Source organism: Hordeum vulgare, chromosome 2H (genome assembly GCF_904849725.1).
Source record: "Hordeum vulgare subsp. vulgare chromosome 2H, MorexV3_pseudomolecules_assembly, whole genome shotgun sequence".
In the NCBI taxonomy this organism is placed as follows: Eukaryota; Viridiplantae; Streptophyta; class Magnoliopsida; order Poales; family Poaceae; genus Hordeum; species Hordeum vulgare.
In genome coordinates, this window is record NC_058519.1 from 353,187,240 (window position 1) to 353,213,525 (window position 26,286).

The window sequence follows — 26,286 nt, forward strand, 5'->3', positions numbered from 1 at the left end:
GTGCCAGGGGGTGCCCACAAGCCTGCACGACGCGGCCACCCCCCAGGACGCGCCATGAGGGCTTGTGAGCAGCCCACTGATACGTCCATTTTGCATCATGTTTTCATGTTGATATTTATCGCTTCTTTGGCTGTTATTTCACTTCACGGTACAATTCTTATGCCTTTTCTCTCTTATTTTGCAAGGTTTACATGAAGAGGGAGAATACCGGCAACTGAAATTCTAGCCTGAAAGTGGAGAAAAGTTGAGATACCTATTCTGCGCAACTCCAAACGCCGTGAAAATCAACGGGGATTTTTTCCCCAATTTATCAAAAATACTGGGCCGAAGAACTGCCAGAGGGGCACCAGGGGGTGCCCACAAGCTTGCACGGCGCGACCACCCCCAGGCCACGCCATGGGGGCTTGTGGGGAGCCCACTGGGTCACTGGCCCCCCTCTTTTCCTATATGGAGGGTTTCTTCCACGAAAAAAAATCAAGGAGGAGCTTTTTCGTGGTTTTGCCGCCGCCACGAGGCTACTTTGCTGCATCGTTGCTACTTTTGTTACTTGTTGCTTGCTACGAATCATCTCACCACACAATCACTTGTTACCGACAATTTCAGTGCCTCCAGATTTTACCTTGCTGAAAACCACTTGTCAGATCCTTCTGCTCCTTGTTGGGTTCGACACTCTTACTTATCGAAAGGACTACGATTGATCCCCTATACTTATGGGTCATCACCCACCGGCCCACTGGCCCTCCTCTTTTTCTATATGAAGGGCTTCGTCCACACAAAAATCAAGGCGGAGCTTTTTCGTGGTTTCGCCGCCACCACGAGGCGGAACTTGAGCAGAACAAATCTACAGCTCCGGCAGGACGATCCTGCCGGGGAAACTTCCCTCCCGGAGGGGGAAATCGTTGCCATCGTCATCACCAACACTCCTCTCATCGGAGGTGACTCGTCACCATCAACATCTTCATCATCACCATCTCATCTCCAAACCCTAGTTCATCACTTGTAACCAATCTCCGTCTCGCGACTCCGATTGGTACTTGTAAGGTTGCTAGTAGTGTTGATTACTCTTTGTAGTTTATGCTAGTTGGATTACTTGGTGGAAGAGTTTATGTTCAGATCCTTGATGCTACTCATTACCTCTCTGGTCATGAATATGATTATGCTTTGTGAGTAGTTACTTTTGTTCCTAAGGACATGGGATAAGTCATGCTAATAGTAGTCATGTGAATTTGGTATTCGTTCGGTAATTTGATATGTTGTATGTTGTTTTTCCTCTAGTGGTGTTATGTGAACGGCGACTACATAACACTTCACCATTATTTGGGCCTAGAGGAAGGCATTGGGAAGTAGTAAGTAGATGATGGGTTGCTAGAGTGACAGAAGCTTAAACCCTAGTTTATGCGTTGCTTCATAAGGGGCTGATTTGGATCCACTAGTTTAATGCTATGGTTAGACTTTGTCTTAATTCTTCTTTTGTAGTTGCGGATGCTTGCGAGAGGGGTTAATCATAAGTGGGATGCTTGTCCAAGTAAGGGCAATACCCAAGCGCCGGTCCACCCACATATCAAACTATCAAAGTAACGAACGCGGATCATATGAACATGATGAAACTAGCATGACAGAAATTCCCGTGTGTCCTTGGGAGCGTTTTTCCTCCTATAAGACTTTGTCGAGGCTTGTCCCTTGCTACAAAAGGGATTGGGCCACTTTGCTGCACCGTTGCTACTTTTGTTACTTGTTGCTTGCTACGAATCATCTCACCACACAATCACTTGTTACCGATAATTTCAGGTCCTGCAGATTTTACCTTGCTGAAAACCACTTGTCAGATCCTTCTGCTCCTCGTTGGTTCGACACTCTTACTTATCGAAAGGACTACGATTGATCCCCTATATTTCTGGGTCATCACCTGGCGCGCCTCGGCCGCGCGTGTTGGAGCCTACATGGCCCTGCGCTTGGCCATGTCTTGGTACCAGAACCTGGACTTGGGCAAGCTCATCGCGCAGCACGAAAGCTCGGAGGGGGAGCTGCAAGCTGTGGAGGAGCAGCTGCGTGTGAGGGCCAGCGACATCGCCTCGTACGCCGCCTGGGATGAGCTCAACTTGGAGTGGGGTGAAGACGACAATGTGGTCCCTGAGGATCTGCACGGCCTTCAGCCCTATGACGCCAATGGCATCTCCGACGAGGCGGCCCATGAGGTGGAAGACGCCGCCTCCAGCGGCGAGGCCTATGCCGACTCCGCCAAGGACGGAGCCGAAAGCTCTCATGGAGGAGACGACGCCACCGCCTCGGGAGCAGCCGCCGATGGTGAAGCCACCACTTCAAGATCAGCAGCCGGGGCCACGGACCAGGCCGCCGCCCCTTAGGCAGTCTTGTTTTTGTTTTTGGTTGTCTGCAATGAATTGTCAGTCCAACAGTTCCGTCCACTGGGTGTGTGTAATGAACTTCGGCCATGGGCCAATGCTTTTGAATGTATGAATTCTACATTAAATTCGTAATGCCATGTGTGCTGCTTTATGTTTTCATCTTTTGATTCCTGCTTGACTTCTTTTTCTCCAAACCCTTTACTCCCTCTAGCGTCTACCCCGCCAGCCCGATAGCCGGGAGCTGGTGCGTGACTGGGTCGAGGCTTCTGCCTTTGGGAGTATTGGACTTAGATTTTTCGAAGCCATCAAGACTTAAAGACTCAAACACAAACCAGCAGAGGCCGGCTAGAATAAGATCGTAAAAAGATCAAACCAACCCGAGCCGGCAACCTTTTTGTAGTCGAACTTTTTATTCATCCGACCTTACCTGGCGTCGCCTCGCTAGCCGTACATCCGAGAGCCGGTCTGTAGCTGTTACGAGATGACCAGGGATCGATCCGGCATACACTATGTGTTCTTCTATAATTTAAGGAAGTCATTCGGGCGGCTAGCAAGCCCCCGAGCCCATTTGAGCCGGACCAAGGGACTCACAAAATGAGTAAAAACTCTAGTCATGAATATAAAAAGAAGCATATGTGCATGCTCTTTTCATTGCATTCATTAGAAATCCCGAAGAGGGAGAAAGATACATATGTGCATGCTCTTTCCATTTTTGTTACTTGCCTTCTAGCAATAGAACGGGCGAAGCAACGCCGCGTTCCATGGACGTTCCATCTCCTGGCCGGAGTCGTCCCTCTTGCGCTTCCTTGGCTTCTGGGCATCGATCAGGTAGTATGCATTGTTGTGCAATGCCCTGCTGATGACGAAGGGCCCCTCCCATGGGGATGAGAGCTTGTGCTGGACGGCCATTCGCTGGATTCTTCTGAGCACCAAGTCCCCCTCTCTGAAAGAAAGGGGCTTGATCTTCTTGCTGTGGTAGTACCTCAGGTTCTGTTCATAGATTGCCGTCCGGCTCAAGGCTAGGTCCCGTGCCTCCTCGAGAAGATCGACGCCGTCTTCTCTTGCCTCCTTCGCTTCTGTTTTTGTGTATAGGGTGACCCTAGGTGAGTCGAACTCGACATACGTAGGGATGATAGCCTCGGATCCGTATACCAGAAAGAATGGGTGAAGCCGGTTGATCGGTTGGGCGTGGTACGGAGGCTCCACAGTACTGCTGGCAACTCTTCAATCCAGCAGTCGGCTGACCTCACGAGTGGTGCCACCAGTCTTGGCTTGATGTCTGCCAGGATTAGGCCGTTGGCCCTCTCCACCTGGCCATTGGACTAGGGGTGTGCCACCGATACCAAGTCGAGTCGGATGCCTACCTTAGAGCAGTAGAGCGCCAAAGCACCCTTGGTGAAGTTGGTGCCGCTGTCGGTGATGATGCTATGGGGGACGCTGTATCGAACAGAGTTGTCCGTGATGAACCTGACGGCCATGGGGCCGTCAAGCTTCTTGATGGGTCTAGCCTCGATCCACTTGGTAAATTTATCAATAGCCAGCAAGAGATGAGTCATGCCGCCTCGAGCGGTCTTGAATGGTCCCACCATGTCCAACCCCCAGACAGCGAAAGGCCATGACAAGGGGATGATTTTGAGGGCCGAAGGCGGCATGTGGCTCTGCGCGCCAGAGCGTTGGCAGCCCTTGCATTTGTTGACCATGTCCACGGCCTCCTCGAGGGTCGTGGGCCAGTAGAATCCATGGCGGAATTCCTTGACCACCAGGGTTCTAGAGGCGGCATGATGCCCGCACTCCCCCTGGTGAATGTCTCTGAGGATCTCCTGTCCCTTTTCTGATTCGACGCAGCGCGGGAACACGCTTGTCACGCTACGTCGAACCAACTCGCGATTGATGATGGCGTAGGCTGCAGATCGGCGTTGGATCTGCCTTGCCTCCGCCTCCTCTTGAGGAAGCTCGTCGCGAAGAAGGAAGGCCAGGATGGGTTGAGCCCACGACGGAGCCGACACAAGGGCTGGCTCCGTCTCGACCTGAGTGTCGGGGGATTCTACAGCCCCCGCGCTTGATGAAGCAGTCGCAGGCTCGAGACTCTCTGTCTCTAATGCCGTCGTGGCAGCCGGCTCACCATCTACCTCCATGACGTCCACCCACTCGGTGTCGAGACGACATGATTCGAGGCCTGGTGGAGCCGGATTTGTTATTGTAGCCGGCGAAGTAGTCGTAGCCGGCAGAGTGTTTGTAGCCGGTGCCGCAATTGGAGTCAGCAGAGCCAGTGGAGCCGACACAGGAGCTGTAGCCGGCGTAGCTGGCGTAGCCGACGACGCTTGCACCGAGGGATCAACCATCACAAAAATTGATGTCGACTCTGGAGACGGCTTGATGGATGGCTTGTGCAGCTGCCCGAGGGAGACACCGGATGGAATGGATTGTCTTGTGGAGCCAATCTTGGCCAATGCATCAGCCGCCTCGTTGTCCGCCCTGGGAACATGGTGAAACTCGCAACCCTCGAAAGGGCCATTGAGCTGTTGGATGAGGAAGCGGTAGCTCACCATGTTGGCGTCCCTGGCGTCCCATTCGCCAGACACTTGCTGCACCACAAGGTCCGAGTTGCCGAATCAGAGGAGCCGTCGGATGCCAATCTCCTTGGCAAGCCGGAGGCCATGAGCGAGTGCTTCGTACTCGGCGACGTTGTTGGAGGCGGCAAAGTGAACCTGGAGAGTATACTTGAGCTGGTTTCCTTTCAGAGACGTCAGGACAATGCCGGCTCCCAGACCAGTTCGCATCTTCGAGCCGTCGAAGTGCATCCGCCAATGAGTGGAATCTGGAGGCGGCGGCTCAAACTGGATTTCAGCCTAGTCGACAAGGAAGTCGGCCACCACCTGAGACTTGATGGCAGTGCGAGGCTCATAGCGGATGTTGTGGTCAGCCATGGAGATAGACCACTTGGCGATCCGGCCAGTCGCGTCACGGTTTCCCATGATTTTTGAAAGTGGAGCAGCGCTCACCAAAGTGATGGCATGCTCTTGGAAGTATTGCTTCAACTTCTTTGCGGCAAGGTAAACACCATAACACATTTTTTGGTAGTGGGGATAGTTTTGCTTGGATGCGGACAAGACCTCGCTAAGGTAGTAGATAGGGCGTTGCACTAACAGTACCTTGCCCTCCTCCTTGCGCTCAACTACTAGCACTACACTAACCACGCGAGTGGTCGCTGCAATGTATATGAGAATGGATTCCCTTTCAGCCGGTGCTGCCAAGATTGGCAGGCTCGAGATGACCCACTTGAGGTTGCGAAAGGCTTCGTCCGCCTGGTCGTTCCACTCGAACTTTGTTGTCTTCTTCATGAGCAGATAGAGTGGAAGGGCATTCTCGCCGAGCCGGCTGACGAACCGGCTATGGGATGCCAGGCAGCTGACAAACTTCTGGACGTCTAGTATTCTAGCCGGCTTCACCATCCGCTCGATGGTGCCGATTTTCTTGGGGTTCGCTTCGATGCCGCGAGAGGACACGAAGAACCCCAAGAGCTTGCCTCCTGGAACCCCAAAGACGAACTTCTCCGGGTTGAGCCGGATCTTGTACTCACGCAGGTTGGCGAATGTCTCCCACAGGTCGTCGAGGAGGCTGAAGTGCTGCTTGGTCTTGACGACGATGACATCCACATAGACGTGGATGTTTCTGCCAATCTGTGGCAGTAAGCACTGCTGCATGCAGCGTTGGAATGTCGCACCAGCGTTCTTTAGATCGAACGTCATGGTGGTGTAGCAGTAGGCCCCAAAGGGCGTGATGAAGGAGGTCTTCAGGCGATCAGCTGGATCCAGCTTGATTTGATGGTAGACGGAATAAGCATCTAGAAACGACAACAGTTCGCAGCCGACTGTGGAGTCGATCACTTGATCTATTCGGGGCAAGGCGAAAGGGTCTTTCGGGCATGCCTTATTCAGGCTTGTCTAGTCAATACACATTCGACAGGTGTTGTTTTTCTTCAGCACCAGGACTCGATTGGCTAACCAGTCCGGGTGGAAAACCTCCATGATGAAGCCGGCTGCAAGGAGCGGGCAATCTCTTCTCCGATTGTGCGCCGCTTCCCTTCAGCGAAGCGGCGCAAAGGTTGTTTCACCGGCTTTGCATCCGGTCGCACGTGAAGTTTATGCTCGACGTACTTCCTCAGAACACCAGGCATGTCTTTGCGGGACCATGCAAAGATGTCCCGATTCTCACGGAGGAAGTCGACGAGCTCGCCTTCCTATTTGGGGTTGAGGCCAGCCCCGATGGTGACGCATTGCTTGGGGTTTACACGGTCGAGTGGCACCTGCTTGGTTTCTTTAGACGGATTGAAGGAGCCTTCGCCGGCCGACTGGGATGGAGGAGTAGGGATCGCTGGCTGCTCGGTAGCCTGAGCCACAAGCCGGCCAATCTGCCTTCTCTCCTCAGCAATCACCATGGCATCGGCCAGGCGACTGCTGTCCTGTGCATACTCAAGCGACTTCTTGTAGTCGCCAACAATGGTGATGATGCCCTTTGGACCTGGCATCTTCATCTTCAGGTAGGCGTAGTGGGGGATAGCCATGAACTTAGCCAGAGCCGGTCTGCCCAGCAGCGCATGATACGGGCTGCTGAGATCCACCACCTTGAACCATATGGGCTCACGGCGGAAGTGAGCCTTGTCACCGAAAAGGACGTCCAGCTGGATTTTGCTGATCAGCGAGCAGGACTGTCCTAGCACGATGTCGTGGAAGACAGTGCTGGTCGGCAAGACGTCCTTCTTCTTGAGCCCGAGCTTGAGGAGGGTGTCGAGGTAGAGGATATTGATGCTGCTGCCGCCGTCGACCAACACCCTGTAGAACCGGCAGGTGAGCCTCTAGGAGGCAAAGGTAGGGTCGAGGACAAGCACGTATAAGCCCGGGTTGGGCATCACCATAGGATGGTCGACCCGGCTCCATGTGATGGGCTTTTTAGACCAATGCATGTATTGGGGAACCGGGGGGCCCGTGGCATTCACCTCACGCCGGCGCCTGGCACTGGCTATGCTTGTCGTCACCTTCACTCGTGAAGACGACGAATGCTCCGTCTTGATGGGGGTAGTCATCGTGGAGGCGACCATCGTCGCGAGGCAGCGGTGGTGGAGCCGGAGCTTGAGGCGCGGCGTGTGCACCTGGGGCAGCCGACAGGCCCTCCACTTGCGACAATCGTCATGCAAAGGTGCACTGTCGAAGGGTGTGGGTAGAGGGTTGTGCCCCAGAATGCATCTTGCAGGGCGCGTCAAGCATCTGCTCGAAGGTCTGCTTGGACTGCTAGTTGCCTTTGTTGGTCCGCCTCCGTTGGGAGCCGTCCTGAGTAGTCGGCGCCTCTACCTCCACGTTGGCCACCAACTTTTTGTTGGAGCGCGAATCTAGCTGATCCGCCTTGCGCTTGTTGTTGTTCTGGCCGCCTCGATTGTCCCCAGCCGGCTTGGGAGTAGTCGACGTGGGAACAGCCTTGTCCGAGGCGGTCAACTTGACCCGCATTGCGGAGTCTAGCACCGCCAGAGAGGTGGGCTCAGAGCACATGAGCTTGTGCTTGAGGAGAGTGCCGTCTCGGCAGCCGTCGATGAAGTACTGGATGGCCTATACCTCATGCACTCCCTCGTAGGAGTTGCGAAGCTCCATCCAGCACGTGACGTAGTCGCGAAGGGGTTCGTCGGGCCTCTCGACGCACATGGCCAGCTCGCGAGGCCGGCCAGGGCGCTTGTAGGTACTGGTGAAGTTGTGGACGAACGCCTCCTCGAAGTCAACCCATGAGTTGACGCTGCCGACTGGAAGGCTGTTAAGCCATGTCCGAGATGAGCCGACCAGCATGAGTGGCACGTAGCGGACTGCTACGCGCTTGTTGCCCATGGCAATGCCAACAGCGGTGGTGTAGTCGATGAGCCAGTCTTCTAGCTTAGCGGTGCCATTGTACTTGGGGGTGTCCCGAGGCAAAGTGAAGGCTCGGGGAAACGGCTCCCCTCAGATCCGGGGGCCAAAGCACGCCGGACTGATGGGACCGTCCTCCTCCAGAAGGGTGACTGTGCCAGTGCGTTGAGACGCATGTGGGCGTCGTGGTCGCCCTGGGGTACGCGAGCGCTGATCCGAGCCGCGATCGGAAGGGCGCCTTGTGAGCCGGTAGCATGGGTCCTCCCTGGACAAGGAACCTCATACACCGAGTCACTCTCGTCACCTCCATGACGCCGGCTCGAAGTATGCTCGCTCTAGCGCTGAGAACGCCTATCGTGGCTGCCCTCGCCCTTCCGGTCGGAAGTGTGATGCGAGGAAGATCCTTCGACTTGTTGATGACCGCTAGGGTTACGACGCGCTCTGGGATTGGGTCCCGGAGACTCCGATTGAGCTTGACCAGGGTCAAGCTGTGTCTGCTGCTCGTTGGCGGCGTCAAGGAGATCCTTGACCAGCTTCTCCTAGAAGGTGCGCTCCTCGCCCTCCGAGCTTGGCATTTCTGCCATGGCCGCCTGGGTCACTGATACGTCTCCGTCGTATCTACTTTTCTGAACTCTTTTGCCCTTGTTTTGGACTCTAATTTGCATGATTTGAATGGAACTAACCCGGACTGATGCTGTTTTCAGCACAATTGCCATGGTGTTGGTTTTGTGTAGAAATAAAAGTTCTCGGAACGTCCTGAAAATTTACGGAGATTTTTTCTGGAATAAAAGAAAAATACCTGCGCAAAGATCCACCGGAGGGGGCGTGCCAGTGGGGCACAAGTCCACAGGCCGCGGCCACCCCGTATGGCCGCGCCGTGCAGGCTTGTGGGGCCCACGTGGCACCACCGCCCTCAATCTCAGCTCTATATCTTCCGTTTCGCCTGGAAAAATCAGAGAGAAGGTTTCATTGTGTTTTGCGATACGGAGGCGCCGCCACATCATGTTCTTCATCTGGAGGGCAGATCTGGAGTCCATTTCGGGCTCCGTAGAGGGAAAATCGTCGCCATCATCATCATCAACCTTTCTCCATCGACAATTCCATGATGCTCTTCATCGTTCGTGAGTAATCTCATCATAGGCTTGCTGGACGGTGATGAGTTGGATGAGATCTATCATGTAATCGAGTTAGTTCTTGACGGGGATTGATCCCTAGTATCCACTATGTTCTAGATTGATGTTGCTACTACTTGGCTATGCTTAATGCTTGTCATTAGGGCCAGAGTGCCATGATTTCAGATCTGAACCTATTATGTTGTCACCAATATATGTGTGTTTTAGATCCTATCTTGCAAGTTATAGTCACCTACTATGTGTTATGACCCGGCAAACCCGGAGTGACAATAGCCGAAACCACTCCCGGAGATGACCATAGTATGAGGAGTTCTTGTATTCACCGCGTGTTAATGCGTTGGTCCTGTTCTTTATTAAAAGGAGAACCTTAATATCCCGTAGTTTCCATTAGGACCCCGCTGCCACGGGAGGGATGGACAATAGATGCCATGCAAGTTCTTTTCCCTAAGCACGTATGACTACATACGGAATACATGTCTACATTAGATTGATGAATGGGAGCTAGTTACATATCTCTCCGTGTTATAGCTGTTACATGATGAATCACATCCGTCACACTCATCCATCACCGATCCACTGCCTACGAGTCTTTTACTACTGGTTCTCGCTACGTTACTTTGCCTAGGCTTGTCCCTTGACACCAAAGGGATTGGGCCACTTTGCTGCTGCTGTCACTACTGCTGTTACTTGTTACTTTGCTGCTGCTGCTGCTACTACTGTTCCTTACTACTCCGCTGTTACTTGTTGCAAGACTTTGTTGGCATCGTTGCCGTGCTAGGTAAGCGGCACTTACATCCCGTCAGCAAGGCTTTTCCTGGCACCGTTGCTATCATACTACCTTGCTACTGATACTTTGCTTGCAGACACTAATCTTTCAGGTGTGGTTGAATTGGCAACTCAGCTGCTAATACTTGAGAATATCCTTTTGCTTCCCGTTGAGTCGAATCAATAAATTTGGGTTGAATACTCTACCCTCAAAAACTACTGCGATCCCATACGCTTGTGGGACATCAGTCGCCCGTAAGTTGGCCACAGGAGTCTCGTAGATGGGCTGCTTGCCGCCTAGAATCTCGGCGATGACCCGGCCACGATCGCGGACCGAGCCAAGCCTGCTAGGGGCCTCGGAAACCGGAGTGAGGTCGTATGCGGAGTTATACTCGCACTGCGTGGCCTCCATCCGGCGTTTAGCCGAGGCGATGGCGATGCCCTCCTCCAAGATCTGCCTGCGAGCCTCCTATAGCGAGGCTCGCGTGTCGTTGGGGTTTGTGGAGGCGGAGTTGGACGTCTTCAGGCCGGTAAGCACAGCTTGAAGACTGTCAGCGGTGACAGCAGCAGGCTCACCAGCGTCTGCTGACGCCTTGCCATGAGTTGTGCTGGTGCCAGCGCCGATGACCATCACCTCCACGATGTTGGAGACGGCGGCGACATGATATGGGGTGAAGAACCCAGCAGACGACGGAGGGCTGTCGAAGACGAGTACGTTGCTGGGGTACACGTCGAATGTAGGCGCCTCAGCGATAGAGAGCCTACTGAAGCTGGCACATAACGCCTCGACATCGAAGTCCTCGCCAAAGTAGCGAGGACCATCGTTGAGGCGCATATCGCTAAAGAGAACGCTGAGGTTCTCCATAGCAGCGATGACGACGCTGGGAGGCGCCTCGTCATTGGACTCCCCGTCGGAATCGGCGTGACGGACATGGACGTCGATCATCATCGGTGAAGCCTCATCGAAGGCAGGCTCCACGGGCATGCAGATCTGTTCGGACGCGATGCATCTGGTGGTGTAAGTACGGGGCCCTGCCCAGTGCGTGAAGCCAGCGATGCCGCGGACGGCCCCACGATGGGCGCCAAATGTCGGTGAATACTCACAACATAAGCCATGGTAGTCTAAAGATGGTGGGAACCGAGGTGGCACTGGAGGACGCTGGGAATGAGGTTGATACAAGCATGGAACGCACGACGTATCCAGGTTTAGGGCTCTCCGTAGAGATAACACCCTTAATCCTGCCCGGAGTATATGATGTATGAATGGGACTACAAAGTGCTCCTGGAGCTGTATGCGTTGGAGGAAGAAGGAGCTGTCGGCTCACGTCTACCTCTCCTATGTGGTTGGTGTGTATGCTAAGTTGACCGACCCTCTGCATGGAGGGGGCCGGGGGGTTTTATGGACGAACCCACCGACCTACAATATGGATAAAAGTACAAGAGTGTGACCCGGCTGGCAGCCTCGCCGGCTGGCCAGGGGGCCCACGGGGGTCTTGTCCTATCGCTGAAGGGGCCCGCTGGCTGCGAGGTCCCGTCTGGCTGTGGGACCCGGCGACTAGCCAATAAGGCTCTCACGTAAGGTTGACGCAGGATACATGTTGTACGTCCGGCGTCGTCCGGCGAGATTCGTCATGGGCAGGCGGTACGACCGTCTCCACCGCTCCCACGCCGAGTGTAGTAATGGAGTGGGAGTTTGACGGCCGACACTGTGTAGGGTGATGGATCAGAGCCAGAGGAGGTCAGCGGCGTGGCCGCCGACGCTGGTACCTATCGTGCATTCCGATCCAGTACTTTGGCTGACGCGTAGCCACCTTTAACCGTAGGGTCTCGTCATGACCTACGGTCTGATGTGACTTGAGATCCCCAGCCGGCTAGCCTGCTTGGCTAGCTGGCCTTGACACGGCCGCCTCGTCCCTAACCGGTTGGCTTGGCCTAGGTGGCCAGGGGGAGGTAGCCGTCCCGTCTCTAGCCGGTAGGTGCTTCCTGGCCGGCCGGAGAGTTGGCCGCCTCGGCCCCCAGCCGGTAGGTACTTCCTAGACGGCCAGGGGACTTGGGCCTTGTAGAATTGTTCTGTTTATTCCTTCTAGGCTGAAGGTAAAGGAGCAGGCTCGCTGAGCCTACCCCGTGGTTATCCCCCCGACATCTGGGATTGAAGCTTTTTTCCAGCATTTGCAACACAAGGAGGTGAGGTGCGTCCGACGAGGTGGAGACTGGCGAGCATGAGCAGTGGCGAGTGCGCCGGCGAGCAGTTGGCGTCGCAACCGGAGCTACAATCATGGTCGCACGGAGATACAATCACATGATGCAGATGTTGCATGGGTGGAGCTGGTGGCGAGGATGGCGGCGAGGGCCTTGCCCGGCGACGTGGACGGACGATGAGGGCAGCAACCGACGACGGCCGACGGTGAAGCAAAATGACAACGCGAGGCGAGGCGGTCGGCGCGTGCGGGAGCGGCGCTCACCTCCATATCCCTTTCCTCCCGCGCGCGAGGTTGGTGATAAGGTAAGAAGAGGATAGGAAGAGATCTAACGGTTAGATCCCATGCACAGGATGCGACTAATCTAAATTTAGGCCGGCGCGTCGGCACAGATCACGTTCTTTAAAATAGTCGTACCTCCGTTTTCTATGTATAAGACGTTTTTACAATACAATTACAATTTAAACTGCAGAAACATCTTTATACTCCGTATTTAGTTGCAGAGGTAGTAGTAGAAACCTACAAATCGGAATTCCAGTTACGTGGATCGCCACAAATTGTCTGGTTCGCGCGCTAAATAAAGAAGGAAGGGATGACATGACACTCACACACCGTCGTTCTTGCTGCCGCGGCCGCGCGGTGCCCAGAACTTGAGCCTGAGCTCCCGCTTCTCCAGCATCTTCTCCACCTCCTCGATGGGGAGTCCCTTGGTCTCCGGCACGCAGACGAGCACGAACGCGAGCGCTGCCACGGACAGGACACCGAAGATGAGGAATGTCCACGCGGGACCGATGGCCTCCGTCAGCGACAGGAAGGACTGCGCCACTACCAGGTTGGACACCCAGTTCGCGGTGGCCGCCACGCCACCGCACACACCGCGGTGCCGCAGCGGGTAGATCTCCGAGTTGACGATCCAGGGCACCGTGCCCATCCCCGGCGAGAAGAAGGAGATGTACAGAGCTAGCCCGACCATGGCCAGCCAACCGTATCGGCTCGGGCAGCCGCGCGTGTACCAGAGACGCCCCTCGCCGTGGCACGCGTCGCGCACCGTCGCGTTCGACAGCAGGCACGCGCCCGGGAGCAGCTTGCTGCCGGCGCCGGACGCGCAGAAGCCGCACTCCGTCGAGCTGGCCTTGAGGCACCGGGTGCAGTCCCACTCCCAGCCGGAGCTGCTCGTCGTCCGGTAGTCCGGGCATGTGAGCGAGCCATCGAAGTGGCCGGTCTCAGCGCTGCCGACGGCGGGCGAGTGTGAGGTGGTCTCGTGGAACACCGCGGAGAGCAGGGCAAGCGACGCGATGACGCCGACGAGGCTTATCACCAGCAGCTTCCTCCGGCCGGTGCGGTCGATGAAGTAGATGCTAACGATGGAGCCGAGCGCGTTGAGGCCGGAGGTGACCAGCGAGAGCGCGAGCGCCGTTTGGTTGGAGGCGAACCCGGCGAGCTGCACGATGCTCGGGCTGTAGTACATCACGGTGTTGATACCCACGAGCTGCTGGAACACCTGCAGCCCGACGCCGGCAACCAGCGCCCGCCGCACAGTTGCCGTCTTCACCAGCGCCGTCAGGCTTACCTTCTCCGACGAGCCCCGCTCCCGCGCCTCCGCTTCCACCGACTCCTTCAACTCCTGCATCTCCCTCTCCACCTCCTCCTCGGCCGTGTATATCTTACGCAGGATCGCCTCTGCTTCCTCCACCCTCCCCTGACATGATAGGTAATTATAACTTATTATAACCTTTTATAGTTGAAGGAGATAGTATAAAAAACAAGAATTGCTCACAACCTTTTACAGTAGTCTTTAGTTGAGGAGTACAGTACAGTACAGTAGTAAATAAAGAATTAAAACTAACCTTTCTGTAAAGCCATCTTGGTGATTCGGGGAGGAATAGCATGAGGACGAACTGGACCACGGCAGGGAGGCCGGCGACTCCGAGCATCCACCTCCACGTCCCCGGCGCCTTGGTGAATGCGAGGTTGATAAGGTAGGACAAGAACTGGCCGCCGGTGATGAGGAAGCCGTTGGTACTCACAAGCGCGCCCCTGATCCTCGCCGGCGACGCCTCGGAGATGTAAAGCGGCGCCGTCATGGATGCCATGCCGACGCCTAGGCCGACGAAGACGCGGCCGACCACGAGCTGCACTGGGCCCGTCGCCGAAGCCATGACCACCGCGCCCGCAAAAAAGAGCAAGTCGGCCACGAGGATGGACGTTCGCCGCCCGAACCGGTCGTTGGCCCAGCCGCCGACCGCCGCGCCAATGATGGCGCCGGCCACCGCCATGCTCACGATCATTTCCTGCAGCAACCATAAACTCCATACTATTAGTAATTAGCAAACGAAACTGAATGAGTCTGTTTGGGCCAACGAGAAGAATAATTCGTTCGTTAATGAATTGCCTGAAGCCATGTGTTCTTGTCGACCGAGCGGAAATCGTCGCGGATGTAAAGCAGTGCCCCTGAAATGACACCCGTGTCGTAGCCGAAGAGGAGGCCGCCGATGCCGGCGGAGAAGGCGAGGCGGAGGATGTAGGGGTTCCGCCAGGAGAGGGAGAAGCACTCCCTGAAGGCCGAGCCGTCGAACCCGTGAGCGCCGCCCTCCATGGCCGGCCAGCCGGCTGCCACTCTCTAATAATCTCTATCTTTCCTTGCTCCTTCTTGGAATGCTCAATGCTTACGGATGGATGAGGAAGTCTGGGTTGGACTGGCAGCAACTAGTGTGCGTAGTAGTAGAAGTACTACACGTATACAGGCAGGCGCACGCATACGGCATACCCCATTATTATTATGTGATTATGTCACGCGTGTGGACGAATAATTGACCACAATCGGAAGGAGATTCCAGTAGATAAGTACTATTGATTTTTAATGTTTTTGCGGGTAATAGTACTTGGGGGATCGTCTTGTCGCGCGCCGTTTAACTTTAACTGATTTGACAAAATGGATAGGATAGGACAGGGGTTGCCTATGCTATGCTGATCGCGACTATTCTAGAAAGCAATGGCCATTAGTCAATTGGTACATCCATCACTACATCCAAGCGCCGGAGAAGAAGGCATCCTCCTCCCTGATGCGAGCCCAAGCCATATTGGTGGTGGTGGAATGACTATCTGTTACCTGTCCATTTCAGCGCAAGTTTTTTTTCTTCCTTTTTTGCGAGTTATTTCAGCAGAAGCTACCTGAGGAGCATCAAACATTCCACTAGTTTGCACGATTTTTTTTTTTTTTGCCGGGGAAGTTTGCACGATTTCTGATCGTGATTTTTCCTACTAGAGCATCATACAATAGAAATAAATTTCAAAGTAAATAGACGAGCTGTATTGGGGAACATACTTTCGCATAAGCAATAATTTATGGCCTATTTTAGGGAGTAATAATCAGTCTTTAATTACTTCCATATGGTAGGGCATCTCTAACTAATCCTATAAAAATTTAGATAAAAAAGGATTTTTTCCCATTTTATATTATATAGCAACCACACCAAGCATCCGATCACTTTACAAAAGAAGTCAAAAAACGAAAATAAGTCCAGCTGGAGGCACACAACAACACATCCAAAAAAAAAACAAAAGCTAGCATCTAATCAAGCTCCGGTGAAGGTGAAGGGGCGGTGGAGGGAAGAAGGACGCGCGGGAGCGGAGACCGGTGCTGATGATGTTGATGAACCCCTACTGTCGTCGCTTGCCAAGCGGTCGCCATAGCTGCAAGAAGCCACACAATTTATATATGCCATCAGTCGTGCGATGTGGAATCACATGCTCCATCACAAGTTTGTTTCGCACATTTCAAAGCGTCCACGCTAGCGCCCCAATTGCAACCCACAGAGCAGGACGAGACTCACAAGGGGATGCAAGGACCTCGCTAAATAAGTCTAGGAGGTTATCATGGGACCAACTACCACCCCACAACATCCCGAGGGCATCCTCATGAAAAGGTTGCGGCCGGGCACTCCAAGAAGATGTGGTTGGTGTCCTCTGCCACCTCGGAAAGGGGACATAGCCCGTCACTAGGGCCGTTCCATTTCAGCACCTCTGTCCCTGAGGGTAGACACCCACGCATCCATTGCCAAAGAAAGATCCTAATCTTTAGGGGCATCTTAAGCTCCCGCGGTCCCGGAGTGGACAAAATTGGGTTATAGAGGGACTTAGTGGAGAAGGAACCAGTCAGTTTGAGATGCCATTAATGGGCATCCGACTCTAGGGAGGGGGAGTGCAAGGCAATGCACTCCAGCATCTCTTCCCACTGAACGTGTTCCAATGGGTCAAAGGTACGTTGGAATGCCATCGATCCAAGATCCGTTAGGGCCGCTTCAACTGTAAGCTGCGGCAGAGTACTGATACAAAACAATGAGTAGAATCACTCCGCAAAGGGTATAGTGCCCAACCATCGGCAAAGACAGAAGAGGATGCTGGCACCCGAGCCAATCCTAATTGATGAACCAATCCAAAAAGTCAACAGAAGCTGGACTATCGACTGCCAGAACTGGGAGCCTCCAGTCCTAGGGACAAATGCAAGTGGTCGACCACACAAATATTTCGCATGTATAATGTCAAGCCACATCCCCCATCGCCGGTTTCAATCTACCATAGCCACCTGGACAATAGGTCTATGTTCATACGCTTCGAGGAAATAACGTCTAGGCCACCCTGGTCCTTAGGTCTGCAAACCTCCGACCATTTGACCATATGGTATTTCTGATTGTCACCTTTTCCCGCCCAAAAGAACCAATATTGGTACTTCGCAATATCCTAATGGAGGGATTTATGCAAACTATAGAATCCCATCAGGTACATCAATAGGCTGGTCATGGAGAAGTTGATAAGCACCACTCTAGCCACTTTCGATAGCCAGCGGCCCTTCCAAGGTTCTACCCGATGCTAGACCTTGGCCACCGAGGGGCGCAGGTCCTTATCTTGCAGCCATGAGTCACTGATCGGCATGCCAAGATACGTCGCCGGGAAGGACCCTAATCAACAATTTAGGCGATTAGCTATAAGGCAGGATTCCTCATCAGAATAACCCAGCACCATAACTTCACACTTTGCAAAGTTGATCTTCAATCCCGACATCTCCTGGAAGCATAGGAGGAGACACTTCAGGTGAGCAATATCCTCATCTGAGCCCTCCACCATCAAGATCGTGTCATCAACATACTTCAAATGGGTTAGCCCCCCTCTCTCGGATGAGGTGGGGTCAGATACCCCTAATATGACCTGCCCTCTTGGCAAGGTCCAAGATCGCCGCTATGGAGTCCACTACAAGGTTAAAGAGAAATGGGGGCAAGGGGTCACGCTGCCGAACCTCGTGCTCCGTCGACAAGAATGGGCCCACCTCCCCATTAATGTTGATTGCAGTGATGTAACGCCCAAGATGCGGTCCTATCCTTATTTTGGCACGAGGGCCTCGACAGGGATAGAAACGCATCTCATCGTTTCGCAAGAATGGATATCGTTACAAGTACATGTACTGAAAAGATGAGTATAAGGAGTTGGCTTACATTCGCCACAAGCTACATCATAGTCACATCAGTATAATACATACAGTCATCAAGAAGAAGAGCAGGGTCCGTCTACGGACGAAAACAAACAATAAAAGAACGACGTCCATCCTTGCTACCCTAGGTTGCCGCCCTGGAACCCATCCTAGATCGATGAAGAAGAAGAAGAAACTTTAGATGAACAATCTGTTGGGTAACGTAGCATAAATTCAAAAAAATTCCTACGCATATTCAGATCTTCCTATGGAGAGACCAGCAACGAGAGAGGGGTGAGTGCATCTTCATACCTTTGAAGATCACTAAGCGGAAGCGTTGCTAGAACGCGGTTGACGGAGTCGTACTCGCGGCGATTCAGATCGCGGTGTGATTCCGATCTAGTGCCGAACCACGGCACCTCCGCGTTCAACACACGTGCAGCTCGGTGACGTCTCCCGCACCTTGGTCCAGCAAGGAGGAGGGAGAGGTTGGGGAAGATCTCCGGCATCATGACGGCGTGGTGTCGATGGAGAGACGAAGTCTCCCGGCAGGGCTTCACCAAGCACCGTGGGAGAGGAGGAAGAAGGGGGGCAGGGCTGCGCCGAGGGAGAGGGAAAACTGTGTGCAAAACAGCCCCAAAACCCCCACTATATATAGGAGGAGGGGAGGGGGTGCCACCCCTAGGGTTCCCACTCTAGGTGGTGCGGCAGCCCCCCCCCCCAGATGGGAGGTGCGGCGGCCAGGGCAGGGGGAGGGGGTGGCGCACCCTTAGGCGGGCCTTAGGCCCACCAGCGCCTAGGGTTTCCCCCCCTCTCCACCTCCTGCGCCTTGGGCCTCCTTGTGGGAGGCGCACCAGCCACTTTGGGCTGGTTTCCCTCCCTCTTTTGGCCCATGCTACCTCTTGGGGCTGGTGGCCCCTCCCGGTGGACCCCTGGGACCATTTCTGATGGTCCTGGTACATTACCGGTGACGCCCGAAACATTTCCGGTGTCCAAAACCATCCATCCTATATATCAATCTTTACCTCCGGACCATTCCGGAGCTCCTCGTGACGTCTGGGATCTCATCCGGGACTCCGAATAACTTTTGGTAACCTCGTATAATAATTCCATATAACCCTAGCGTCATCGAACCTTAAGTGTGTAGACCCTACGGGTTCGGGAGACATGTAGACATGACCGAGACACCTCTCCGGCCAATAAACATCAGCGGGGTTTGGATACCCGTGGTGGCTCCCACTTGCTCCACAATGATCTCATCGGATGAACCATGATGTCAAGGATTCAATCAATCCCGTGTACAATTCCCTTTGTCTGTCGGTATAGAACTTGCCCGAGATTCGATCGTTGGTATACCTATACCATGTTCAATCTCGTTACCAGTAAGTCTCTTTAATCGTTTCGTAGCACGTCATCGTTTGACTAACTCCTTAGTCACATTGAGCTCACGATGATGTTCTACCGAGTGGGCCCAGAGATACCTCTCCGTCACGCGGAGTGACAAATCCCGATCTCGATTCGTACCAACCCAACAGACACTTTCACAGGTACCCTAGTGCACCTTTATAGTCACCCAGTTACGTTGTGACGTTTGATACACCCAAGGAACTCCTACGGTATCCGGGAGTTGCACAATCTCACGGTCGAAGGAAAAGGCACTTGAATTAGAAAAGCTTTAGCATACGAACAATACGATCTAGTGCTATGCTTAGGATTGGGTCTTGTCCATCACATCATTCTCCCAATGATGTGATCCCGTTATCATTGACATCTAATGACCATTACCAGGAAACCATGATCATCTATTGACTAACGAGCTAGCCAACTAGAGGCTTGCTAGGGACACATTGTGATCTATTTATTCACACACGTATTACTGTTTCCTGTTAATACAATTATAGCATGAACAATAGATGATTATCATGAACAAGGAAATATGATAATAACCATTTTATTATTGCCTCTAGGGCATATTTCCAACAGTCTCCCGCTTGCACTATAGTCAATAATCTAGTTACATTGTGATGTATCGAACACCCATAGCATTATGGTGTTGATCATGTTTTGCTCCTGGAAGAGGTTTAGTCGACGGGTCTGCGACATTCAGATCCGTATGTACTTTACAAATCTCTATTACTCCACTCTAGACATGGTCCTGGATGGAGTTGTAGCGGCGTTTGATGTGCTTGGTCTTCCGGTGAAACCTGGGGTCCTTGGCTATGGCAATGGCCCCAATGTTATCATAGAAGAGCGTCATTGGACCCGACGCGCTTGGAACCACTCCAAGGTCGGTGATGAGCTCCTTCATCCAAATTCCTTCATGAGCCGCTTCTGAAGGAGCTATGTACTCCGCTTCACATGTAGATGCTGCCAAGACTTCTTGCTTTCTGCTGCACCAGCTCACTGCCCCACCATTCAAAACATATACGTATCCGGTCTGTGACTTAGAGTCATCCGGATCTGTGTCGAAGGTAGCGTCGATGTAACCCTTTACGACGAGCTCTTCGTCACCTCCATAAATGAGAAACATCTCCTTAGTCCTCTTCAGGTACTTAAGGATATTCTTGACCGCTGCCCAGTGTTCCATACCGGGATCCCTTTGGTACCTCCCTACCAAACTTATGGAAAGGTTTATATCAGGTCTGGTACACAGCATGGCATACATTAGAGAGCCTACGGCTGAAGCGTAGGGGACAATACTCATCTTCTCTCTATCTGCTATCGTGGTCGATGATTGAGTCTTACTCAATCTCATACCTTGCAAAACTGGCAAGAACCCTTTCTTTGATTTTTCCATATTGAACTTCTTTAATATCTTGTCAAGGTATGTACTTTGCGAAAGACCTATGAGGCGCCTCGATCTATCTCTGTAGATCTTGATGCCTAATATGTAAGCAACTTCTCCAAGGTCCTTCATTGAAAAACTCTTGTTCAAATAGGCCTTTATGCTCTCCAACATCTCTATATTATTCCCCATCAATAATATGTCATACACATACAGTATGAGGAAAGCTACAGAGCTCCCACTCACTTTCTTGTACAGACAGGCTTCTCCGTAAACCTGTATGAACCCAAATGCCTTAATCACCTCATTAAACCGAATGTTCCAACTCCGAGATGCTTGCACCAGCCCATAGATGGAGCGCTGGAGCTTGCACACTTTGTTAGCACCCTTAGGGTCGACAAAACCTTCTGGTTGCATCATATACAACTCTTCCTTAAGGTTCCCGTTAAGGAACGCTATTTTGACGTCCATTTGCCAAATTTCATAATCATAAAAAGCAGCAATTGCTAACATGATTCAGACTAATTGCAGCTTCGCTACGGGAGAGAAAGTCTCTTCGTAGTCAATTCCTTGAATTTGTCGAAAACGCTTTGCGACAAGTCAAGCTTTATAAACGGTTCCATTGCCGTTTGCATTAGTCTTCTTCTTGAAGATCCATTTATTTTCTATGGCTCTCCGGTCATCGGGCAAGTCCACCAAAGTCCATACTTTGTTCTCATACATGGATCCTATCTCGGATTTCATAGCTTCAAGCCATTTGTTGGAATCCGGGCCCGCCATTGCTTCTTCATACTTCGAAGGTTCACTGTTGTCTAACAACATGATTTCCATCACAGGGTTGCCGTACCACTCTGGTGCGGAGCGTGCCCTTGTGGACCTTCGCGGTTCAGTAGTAACTTGATCCGAAGCTTCATGATCATTATCATTAACTTCCTCTTCAGTTGGTGCACGCGCCATAGGAACAATTTCCCGCGCTGCACTACTTTCCTGTTCGAGAGTGGGTGTAATTACCTCATCAAGTTCTACCTTCCTCCCACTTACTTCTTTTGAGAGAAACTCTTTCTCTAGAAAGGATCTATTCTTGGCAACAAAGGTTTTACCTTCGGATCTAAGATAGAAGGTATACACAATAGTTTCCTTAGGGTATCCTATGAATACGCATTTCTCCGCTTTGGGTTCGAGCTTTTCTGGTTGAAGTTTCTTCACATAAGCATCGCAGCCCCAAACTTTAAGAAACGACAATTTAGGTTTCTTGCCAAACCATAGTTCATACGGTGTCGTCTCAACGGACTTAGACGGTGCCCTATTTAAAGTGAATGTTGCAGTTTCTAATGTGTATCCCCAAAGTGATAGCGGTAAGTCGGTAAGAGATATCATAGATCGTACCATATCTAATAAAGTGCGATTACGACATTCAGACACTTCGTTGTGTTGCAGTGTGCCAGGCGGCATCAGTTGTGAAACGATTCCACACTTCCTTAGGTGTGTGCCAAACTCATGACTCAAATATTCTCCTCAACGATCAGATAGTAGACACTTAATTTTTCTGTCACGCTGATTCTCGACCTCACTCTGAAATTCCTTAAACTTTTCAAACGTCTCCAATTTGTGCTTCATCAAGTAGATATACCCATACCTACTCAAATCATCGGTGAGAGTGAGAACATAACGATAGCCACCGTGAGCTTCAACGTTCATTGGACCACACACATCAGTATGTATTATTTCCAATAAGTCGATTGCTTTCTCCATTATTCCTGAGAATGGAGTCTTAGTCATCTTTCCCATGAGGCATGGTTCGTATGTGTCAAATGATTCAAAGTCAAGAGACTCTAATAGTCCATCAGTATGGAGCTTCTTCATGCACTTAACACCGATATGACCAAGGCGGCAGTGTCACAAGTATGTGGGACTATCATTATCAACTTTACATCTTTTGGTACTCACACTATGAATATGTGTAATATCACGATCGATATTCATCAAGAATAAACCATTCACCAGCGGAGCATGACCATAAAACATATCACTCATATAAATAGAACAACCATTATTCTCTGACTTAACTGAGTAGCCGTCTCGCATTAAGGAAGACCCTGATACAATATTCATGATCAAAGCTGGTACTAAATAACAATTATTAAGGTTTAAAACTAATCCCAACGGTAGATGTAGAGGTAGCATGCCGACGGCGATGACATCGACCTTGGAGCCATTCCCGACGCACATCGTCACCTCGTCCTTGGCCAGTCTCCGCTTATTCCGCAGTTCTTGCTTTGAGTTGCAAATGTGAGCAACATCACCGGTATCAAATACCCAGGAGCTACTATGAGCGCTGGTAAGGTACACATCAATAACATGTATATCACATATACCTTTAACATTGCCGGCCTTCTTGTCCGCTAAGTATTTGGGGCAGTTCCACTTCCAGTGACCCTTTCCCCTGCAATAGAAGCACTCAGCCTCAGGCTTGGGTCCATTCTTTTTCTTCTTACCGGCATCTGGCTTATCGGGCGCGGCAACGGCTTTGCCGTCTTTCTTGAAGTTCTTCTTACCCTTGCCCTTCTTGAAACTAGTGGTCTTGTTGATCATCAACACTTGATGCTCTTTCTTGATTTCTACTTCTGCAGACTTGAGCATCGAGTACAACTCGGGAATGGTCTTCTTGTTGGGGAACGTCGCATGGGAAACAAAAATTTTCCTACGCGCACGAAGACCTATCATGGTGATGTCCATCTACGAGAGGGGATGTGTGATCTACGTACCCTTGTAGACCGTACAGAAGAAGCGTTAGTGAACGCGGTTGATGTAGTGGAACGTCCTCACGTCCCTTGATCCGCCCCGCGAACTATCCCGCGATCAGTCCCACGATCTAGTGCCGAACGGACGGCACCTCCGCGTTCAGCACACGTACAGCTCGATGATGATCTCAGCCTTCTTGATCCAGAAAGAGAGACGGAGAGGTAGAAGAGTTCTCTGGCAGCGTGACGGCGCTCCGGGGGTTGGTGATGATCTCGTCTCAGCAGGGCTCCGCCCGAGCTCCGCAGAAACGCGATCTAGAGGTAAAACCGTGGAGATATGTGGTCGGGCTGCCGTGGCAAAGTTGTCTCAAATCAGCCCTAAAACCCCACTATATATAGGAGGGAGAGGGGGAGCCTTGCCTTGGGGTCCAAGGACTCCCAAGGGGGTCGGCCGAGCCAAGGGGGAAGGTCTCCCCCCCCAAACCGAGTCCTACTTGGTTTGGAAGGTGGAGTCCTTCTTCCCTTTCCCACCTCCTCCTTTTTTTTCTTTTCTCTTTGATTTTTCTTCCAATGCGCATAGGGCTCTTTTGGGCTGTCCCACCAGCCCACTAAGGGCTGGTGAGGCACCCCCAATGCCTATGGGCTTCCCCGGGGTGGGTTGCCCCCCGGTGAACTCCCGGAACCCATTCGTCATTCCCGGTTCATTCCCGGTAACTCCGAAAACCTTCCGGTAATCAAATGAGGTCATCCTATATATCAATCTTCGTTTCCGGACCATTCCGGAAACCGTCGTGACGTCTGTGATCTCATCCGGGACTCCGAACAACATTCGGTAACCAACCATATAACTCAAATACGCATAAAACAGCGTCGAACCTTAAGTGTGCAGACCCTGCGGGTTCGAGAACTATGTAGACATGACCCGAGAGACTCCTCGGTCAATATCCAATAGCGGGACCTGGATGCCCATATTGGATCCTACATATTCTACGAAGATCTTATCGTTTGAACCTTAGTGCCAAGGATTCATATAATCCCGTATGTCATTCCCTTTGTCCTTCGGTATGTTACTTGCCCGAGATTCGATCGTTAGTATCCGCATACCTATTTCAATCTCGTTTACCGGCAAGTCTCTTTACTCGTTCCGTAATACAATATCCCGCAAGTTACACTAAGTCACATTGCTTGCAAGGCTTGTGTGTGATGTTGCATTACCGAGTGGGCCCCGAGATACCTCTCCGTCACACGGAGTGACAAATCCCAATCTCGATCCATACTAACTCAACGAACACCTTCGGAGATACCTGTAGAGCATCTTTATAGTCACCCAGTTACGTTGCGACATTTGATACACACAAAGTACCCTTCGGTGTTAGTGAGTTATATGATCTCATGGTCATAGGAACAAATACTTGACACGCAGAAAACAGTAGCAATAAAATGACACGATCAACATGCTACGTCTATTAGTTTGGGTCTAGTCCATCACGTGATTCTCCTAATGACGTGATCCAGTTATCAAGCAACAACACCTTGTTCATAATTAGAAGACACTGACTATCGTTGATCAACTGGCTAGCCAACTAGAGGCTTGCTAGGGACAGTGTTTTGTCTATGTATCCACACATGTATATAAGTCTTCATTCAATACAATTATAGCTTGGATAATAAACGATTATCTTGATACAGGAATTATAATAATAACTATATTTATTATTGCCTCTAGGGCATAATTCCAACAGTCTCCCACTTGCACTAGAGTCAATAATCTAGCCCTCACATCATCATGCGAATTATATTGTAATAAATCTAACACCCATACAGTTCTGGTGTTAATCATGATTTGCCCGTGGAAGAGGTTTAGTCAGCGGGTCTACTACATTCAGATCCGTGTGCACTTTGCATATATTTACGTCCTCCCCTTCGACATAGTCGCAAATGAGGTTGAAGCGTCGTTTGATGTGTCTGGACTTCTTGTGAAACCGTGGTTCCTTTGCTAGGGCAATGGCACCCGTGTTGTCACAGAACAATGTTATTGGATTCAGTGTGCTTGGCACCACTCCAAGATCCGTCATGAACTGCTTCATCCAGACACCCTCCTTAGCCGTCTCCGAGGCAGCCATGTACTCCGCTTCACATGTAGAATCTGCTACGACGCTCTGCTTGGAACTGCACCACCTTACCGCACCCCCATTAAGAATAAATACGTATCCGGTTTGTGACTTAGAGTCGTCCGGATCTGTGTCAAAGCTTGCATCGACGTAACCTTTTACGGCGAGCTCTTCGTCACCTCCATACACGAGAAACATCTCCTTAGTACTTTTCAGGTACTTCAGGATATTCTTGACCGCCGTCCAGTGATCCACTCCTGGATTACTCTGGAACCTACCTGTCATACTTATGGCCAGGCTAACATCCGGTCTAGTGCACATCATTGCATACATGATAGAACCTATGGCTGAAGCATAGGGGACGGAGTGCATATGCTCTCTATCCTCATCAGTTGCTGGGCACTGAGTCTTACTCAATCTCGTACCTTGTAAAACTGGCAAGAACCCTTTCTTGGACTGTTCATTTTGAACCTCTTCAAAACTTTATCAAGGTATGTGCTTTGTGAAAGTCCTATCAGGCGTTTTGATCTATCCCTGTAGATCTTAATGCCTAGAATGTAAGCAGCTTCTCCTAGGTCCTTCATAGAGAAACTTTTATTCAAGTAATCCTTTATGCTCTCCAAGAACTCTACGTTGTTTCCAATCAGCAATATGTCATCCACATATAATATTAGAAACGCCACAGAGCTCCCACTCACTTTCTTGTAAATACAGGATTCTCCAACCACTTGTATAAACCCAAATGCTTTGATCACCTCATCAAAGCGTTTGTTCCAACTCCGAGATGCTTGCACCAGTCCATAAATGGATCGAGGGAGCTTGCACACCTTGTTAGCAT

At 51.6% G+C, this 26,286-nt stretch overlaps 1 protein-coding gene across 1 annotated transcript; it reads right to left on the minus strand.

The window, feature by feature from the left end:
- Window positions 1-12,748: 12,748 nt before the first annotated feature.
- Window positions 12,749-15,105, minus strand: LOC123430075 (probable inositol transporter 2). The gene is made up of 3 exons (XM_045113988.1): window positions 14,740-15,105; window positions 14,195-14,638; window positions 12,749-14,046 (listed from the first exon to the last, which is right to left on the minus strand). The coding sequence occupies exons 1-3, from the start codon at window positions 14,941-14,943 to the stop codon at window positions 12,952-12,954; spliced, it is 1,743 nt and encodes a 580-aa protein (XP_044969923.1). The 5' UTR covers window positions 14,944-15,105; the 3' UTR covers window positions 12,749-12,951.
- Between the last annotated feature and the right edge of the window lie 11,181 nt (window positions 15,106-26,286).